The 6,492-nt window shown below is 49.1% G+C and overlaps 1 protein-coding gene across 1 annotated transcript in view; it reads right to left on the bottom strand.

Annotated features, from left to right (window-relative positions):
* The window catches only part of TMEM220 (transmembrane protein 220), a 5,877-nt gene extending 5,460 nt beyond the window's left edge, over positions 1-417 (bottom strand). The window contains exons 1-2 of the mRNA XM_009334074.1: positions 312-417; positions 102-175 (exon numbers count right to left, since the gene is read on the bottom strand). Coding sequence (XP_009332349.1) covers positions 102-175; positions 312-417 — 180 coding nt within the window. The remainder of the gene's footprint in view (positions 1-101; positions 176-311) is intronic.
* Between the last annotated feature and the right edge of the window lie 6,075 nt (positions 418-6,492).

Below are 6,492 nucleotides of genomic sequence, written 5' to 3'. Positions count from 1 at the left end.
CCTGGCTTATTCGCGGTTACTGGTTTTTTAGGCAGGACTGGAAAATGCTTGTTTTCAAAATCGAGCCAAAATCCAGAGCTGTGCGGCGCCAGTTACAATACGCGTGTTCCAGTAGTCACAGGAAAGCCAGGGTTCTCCCGTCTTTCACCGGTTGTGTCACCGAACGCCAGCCGGTCTGCACATAAACGCGTCTTCCGTCAGCGAGCTCCTGTGGCAGGGAAGTCCAGGTACACCCCGGGCTCCGTGCAGAGAAGCGTGACCAGCACATTGCAGGGGGTTGTTGTTCCCTCTTTGATCCAGTACTGGAGTACCTGCAACTTTCGGTCCTGTCCAGGGTCCCCAGTGAGGAAGAATGTGGAAGACCTGGACAGGTGTCCTGCAGACGGCGGCCAGGATGGTCAGGAGTCCAGAGAACATGGCCTTTGTTCAGCAGAAGTGGGGAAAGAGGAAGCAAGCTCCAGTAATAACATGTAACAGCCTGTGGGGTGGCTGCAGAGATGGCAGAGCCGTATTTTCCTTGCTGGCATCAGGTGATATACCAAGGGGCAGGGAAACGTCCTCATCAGGAGGGTCGTGCAGCCTGCAATAGGTGACCCAGACAAGCTGTGTGATCTCCATCCTTGGAGATTTCCAAGGCTTACCTAGACAAAGCCGTGGCTCACCTGGTCTGATATTGTGACAGTCTTGCTTCAGTTGGGCTGTTGGACTCGAGACCTCCAGCCATGCCTTCATAGCAACATTTCCATTTTTCTGTGATAACTCATGTACCTGAAAGAGAATTAGATCTTTGTGTCAGTGAACACACGTGAACAAACTTGTACTGTAAAACCGGCAAGTACTTACGCAAAAGCATAAACCCCTCGAGAGGGGCCCTGCAGTCTCTGCCTGAGCTGTTGTAGGGGCGCCCATCTCCAGCGCAGCCGCAGCCTTGCCTCTGCCCATGGAGCCTGTTGATCCAGTCCTTGACCCATGGGCTGACTTCCCAGCTTGACCTCAGACCTGCCTCATCACCATGGATCTCACTGGCCATCACTGGGCTATGTCTGATGCTGGTTACCCCCACCAGCATCCTGACCCTGACCCATAGGTTGACTTCCCAGCTTGACCTCAGGCTTGCCTTGTCTCCACGAATTTGGCTGGTGATCTGGGCTCTCGGTTGGATCTTGCTGCAGTCCCTGGCCCTGCCCTGCTTGCCCTGCGCCAGGGCGGTGGGACAGGCATTGCCCCTGCCCCGTTGGCTGTGGTGTCCCTCCTGGCGCCTGACCCTTCGGGAGCAGCCGGCCCTCTCTGTTCCCTGACAAGCTCCTTGACCCAGTTCAGTACGCGTGTGCTGGTAGCCGGGGAGGGCAGGAAGGTGCTGTCAGGGTAGCAGGGGAGGGCTGGAGTACAGAGCCCTGGCACAGAGTGGTTGAGGTTGAGACGGCTGTGGAACTGCACCGTCGGTCACCACAGTGGGCTGATGGGTGCTGGGGCATGACTGAGCCCAGAGGGTTCCCAGGGAGGGGTTGGGAACAGCCGTGGCTGGCAGTATAGCTACAGATTGAACTGCTAGTGGTGACGCTGCCAGGCAGGGACCAACTATTACTGCTCTTCTGAGGGATACCTCCGAGGTCAGGGAGGACTATGCAAGACTAGATATTCATTTTTCAGCATAGGCAAGGCAAAATAAGGAACTACTGCAAATCCTGCAGCCTGTGTCAAAACTAACTATGAACAGTGAGATTTCCACTGAGTTTCTGTCCAGCCTGTCCTCATAGTCAAGAACCGTCCTGTTTAGTTGCAAAGGACATTGTGAGCCCACCTTTACATCCCACCTACGTGTGAGAGGGATTCGTGTTTGTTATAGTTAACTTTGGTGGTAGGTATCTGGAAGATCTTTTTTCCCTATCGCAGAAATAACTGAGCTGACTGAGAGCTGGCATGGCAGAAGAGAAGGAACTGTCTCCAGAAAGGCCTCCTGTTACACAGCAAGAGTGAGCACCAACTCCAAGGATCCCCAGTGAGCTTGTCACAAGCGTCTTCTGCCTCCCAAGGGCCACGAACAGATGTGGCACTGGGTGTCACAGCTATGCCAGGGCTTGGAAATTTGGTGATGTTGAAGAACCATGGGCGTAGGGGAGGAATAGTGAGTCAGGGATAAGAGGAGACTTCTTTCTTTTCCTTGCCAAGAAATTGGGATTTAAATGGAAATTTTTGTAATGACTCAATGGTGTAGGATTAGTTTTGCATTTGAGAAGAGATTCAGTCTTTTTGTGTTGTTTGGAGAACAAAAAGGCTATTGCTCAGAATAATAGTACTGCCTCATCATTCGCTGATCATTTATGACCACAAGTGATAATTAGTGATTAATTGAAAGTGGGACCTTTAGAAATGTTATATCTACCATATCCATCTACCAAACCTGAGTCCCTGTCAGATCATTTCTCCCACTGATTTCAGTAACAGCCCTCTCAGCCCCCAACAGAATTAGGTCTTGCTGAACAGTTATGCGGAGGACATGTGAACGTGTCCACATTTGTGGACAGGATTAATGCTCATCTTCTCCTATCATTTTTAACTGAGTCCTTCCATGAGCAGGTTATGAGAGATGAAATTACTGCAGAGAAAGTCACAGAGAAGTAAGAGCCGTCTTTGTAAATGGCTGCCATTGTTACAGCTCCACTGAGCAGGCTTTATGTTTCATAATAATTGTGTTATTCTGTACATTAAACAACTGCTGGCAGCTGCAGGCAGAACAGCAGGCCATGTTCACTACAACTAAATCCCTCCCGACATTTAAATTGAGTCACATTCCCATCCCAAAGCCCATGAAAATTAAACCACTCTCTACAGGCACCCTTAAGAGTACGACTTTCCTGTTCACGAGCACTCCGGGAAAGGACTTAAATGCTTAAAGGAAAGCTGGGGAACTACACTCCACATTTTGTTCTCCTCTTACCAAACTCAGCTTGACGCATGGATTAGCAAGAGCGACAGTCCAAACGTCCCTGCAATTTCTCAGTAGGTCCCCATGGAGCTGCACTCCCTCGCTGAGGCACCATGAGCTACACCATACCCCTGGTTCGGGTTTTTTAAGGAGGCAGGACCTCACTGGAGAGCACTCAGCAACGTTTGTCTTTGTGGTGTAACCTCTGTCTCCAGATCTTCAGATCCTTCCCCTCACCTCAGAAGGAGCAGTGCTCTAGTAATGAACCTAGTAATGTGCTCTAGTAATGAATCGCTTTCATGCTTTGTTTCCAGGTCCAGGAGAGGCTTTTGAATGTGTTTTCTTAGGGAGGGGAGGTGTCTCGGGCTAGAAAATGGAAATGTTGGGGATTAAAAAGTAACAGTGGTGTTAATAAGAGAGAAGAATGTAAGAGACAGTGTCTTTCATTAGAGTAATTTATATGATAGGAAAATAAAAGCAGAGAAGATTTTCAGGCACACCAGCTCTTCTTTGTGTGGGAAGCAAAATTATGAATTACTGTCTGTTTTTTCCAACCATATTAGCTGAAAAGAAAATTCAGCTGTGATGAACTCTATGGCTCTTTCATTTGTCCGGTCACAAGCTATTGCGCAAACCTACCCAGCCCACCTGGTTTCTGTGCTGGGGCTGGGCTGCCGTTTGCCACATCACGGGTGCTGGGCTGCAGGTCCGGAGGGGAGACTGTGGCTTCTGGAGAGCAGCTGGGAGAAACTGGTGGAGACTGGGAGAGAGGCAGAGAAACAGCCGGACAGGCACATCCAGGGCCCTGCGTTGGGTGGGACAGGACTTCTGTGGAGGGGAAGGGGCTGCTGGGCTGGCAGAAAGCAGCTTCTCCTGGGCGCTTGGGAGGGATGGCGTGGGGGGGTTGGCAACCCTGTAAGCGAGCAGAGTTCAGTGACGCAAGAGCAAGAGAGGGCAAAAGGCCTGTCTGTCTCTTGTGAGGATAGGGTGGGAAGTAGGGGACTGGTTTACCCACCGTGGCATCTGAATCTGTCTCATTCCTTGCTGCTCTAATTCAAAAGCAATCAGGCTGTAGTGTGTTTTAGAAATATAAAGGATTTTTAGTGTTTGGTGTGCTTACTGCAAAGAAAAGGCTGCTCACTTTAAAACTTTACCAACTATCACGAGCACTTCCTATAACCACCCGCCCCTCCGCGGACAGAGATTTTCTCTGTCTGAAGAGAGTCTCCAGCAATACCGCTTTCTCCCGTAAGAGGGAGGCCAAGAACATTTAGTACCCTTGAGTATAATTTGAGCTACTTGAAAATTAGTTCCTCAGTATTAGATAAAACATTTTCCCTCCTTATGCCTCTCTGGAGTCTGCTACTTAGCCCATAGAAGCCCAAGCTTATCTTCAGTTCGGCAGCTCTGACTGTAAAGGACGGAGGCTTTCAAATGAGAGGGCTGCGGGGATGGAGACGTCGGGAGAGCCAGGCTGTTTCCCAAGAGCCCGTACCAGGGATGTTATCGAAACATTGCCATAGTCACCTGCCCCAGTGGCCCACTCCATAACAGCGCACATCCTTGTGGGCACCGATGATGCTGCCGTGAGGGACCGTAGGTTGGTTTTGGTCGGATCAAAACTGGTTAAGGGGCTCCGGGTTCACAGGCGAAGGGCTCGGGGGCTTCGGTGTGTTCCTGGCCCCAGGACCCTAACTGCAACTCAAATAGGGACATCTGGAGATAAATGCATGGTTACACAGTTGATACTGCCAAAAGGACTTTGGTTTTAGTTGCCTTAACTGCTGGGTCAGGCGCCATGAGCAGGGAAGGATGGAGCCCACCTTACTGAGAAGGGGAGCAGCCCCACATCCACCAACTCACTAACTTCAGGGGATACGTGTCTAAAGTGTTCAATAGATTGACCTACTTGTCCTTATTATAATCCTATATTAGCAACCTTCTTCCTACCTCATTAGTTTTATAGAGCTCACCCAAATCGGTCTTGTTTATGCTTTGTCAGCTGCTTTCTTTAATCCTAATTTAAAGTCCTTCTCAATTCCCAGAAAAATTCTGGAACAACTCATTAAACAAGGTACTTGCATGCACCTAGAATGCAACGAGGGGATGGACAACAGCCACCACGAACTCATCAGGAACAAATGCTGACAAACCAGTCTGATGTCCTCCTATGGCACAATTGTTTAGGCATAAAGTGAAAAGTAGCAGCTGTCATATGCGTTGACTTTAGGAAGCTTTTTAACACTGGCTGTCCTGACCCTGTCTTAAGAAGATATGACCACATGGTGAGTGCAAAACTGGTGAGATAATTGTACCTCAAGTGCTAATTATCAGTGGTTGTCAAAATGGAGGGACATATTGAAGGGATTTTTGCAGGGGTCCATTCTGATGCCAGGTCTTTTTAATTACTTCAGTTAACAGCCTGGAGGATAAACACCCATAAGTGCCTTATTAAACCTGTGAATTACTCCAGGCTGTGAAGGACAGCAAAGACAACAGAATTCAGCACTAGGCTGACAAATGGGAGAAATGGGCTGAAACCTATAGGGCAAAATTCAGCAGGTACAACTTTGAGCGTTACCTTTATGAACAGCGAGCAACACAAACACAAGTGAGGGAACAATTGGGTGGATGCAGCTTTTTAAGAGTCCAGGGTATAATGGAGAGCAAACTGAACACCAGCAATGGAAAAGGCAAACACCACCCTGGAGCATATGAGCCAGGAGCATAGCCTCCAAGACAAGCTGGAGTAATATGCCTAGCTAGGGACACTGTGCTTCAAAAAATGCAGCTCAACAGAAAAAAAGTCAAAGGAGGTCAGTGAGGATGCTGGGAGGCACAGAAAACATGAAGAAAGGCTGAAAGAATCAAGTTGATGTAGTCTGTAGAAGAGAAAGCCAGAGCGAGGAGGGGAAGGGAAACATTACAGTCATCAAGTGCCTAAGAGGTCATTTCAAAGGCGGCCATGGCCATAGCAAAGAGGAGAGGATAGAAAGGATTTCAGCTCAGACAAAAAAGCTTAAGTTAGGCTTTCAGATAATGTCAGGATAGAAGTGTGCCAGAACAGATTGCTGGGGGATGGCGCAATCTCCACCACTGGAGGTCTTTAAGAACAGGTTTCACAAACATCTGTCAGGACAGGTATTGCTGATCCTCCCAGATTTGCAGCAGGGGGAAGGATAAGCAGTATGATTTTACCTAATTGTAAGCAAACCACATGCAGGTGGCACAAAGTAGAGGTGGAAGCCAGCTGTCAGCTTCTGCCGGTGTTTGCCAGCAGGCACTGGCTTTCTGTATCACAGCCTGCAAGGTGCCAGCTTTGGACCTGCACTCTTGGTTAAGGCAGAAGAGAAGGCTTTTAAGCAGGAGAGGGAAGAGAAAGGAAAGTTGTGGAACTAGGGGGGAAACGTCTTTTGTGTCAGGACCTGGACCGCACCCCCCTCCCCAGGAGTTTAACTCTCAGCATTTAAGGCCAGTTTCCTGGTAAGAGCAAGTGGTTTAATAAGCACCAGGTAGCTTCAGAGCACTTTGAAAAAAAGCTGGAAGAAGCTGGCGGGGGACGGGGG

The sequence above is a fragment of the Pygoscelis adeliae genome, unplaced genomic scaffold (assembly GCF_000699105.1).
Source record: "Pygoscelis adeliae isolate BGI_AS28 unplaced genomic scaffold, ASM69910v1 Scaffold11, whole genome shotgun sequence".
Lineage (NCBI taxonomy): Eukaryota > Metazoa > Chordata > Aves > Sphenisciformes > Spheniscidae > Pygoscelis > Pygoscelis adeliae.
The sequence above is the reverse complement of the archived record's forward strand: the minus strand, read 5'-3'. Positions and strand labels throughout refer to the sequence as shown.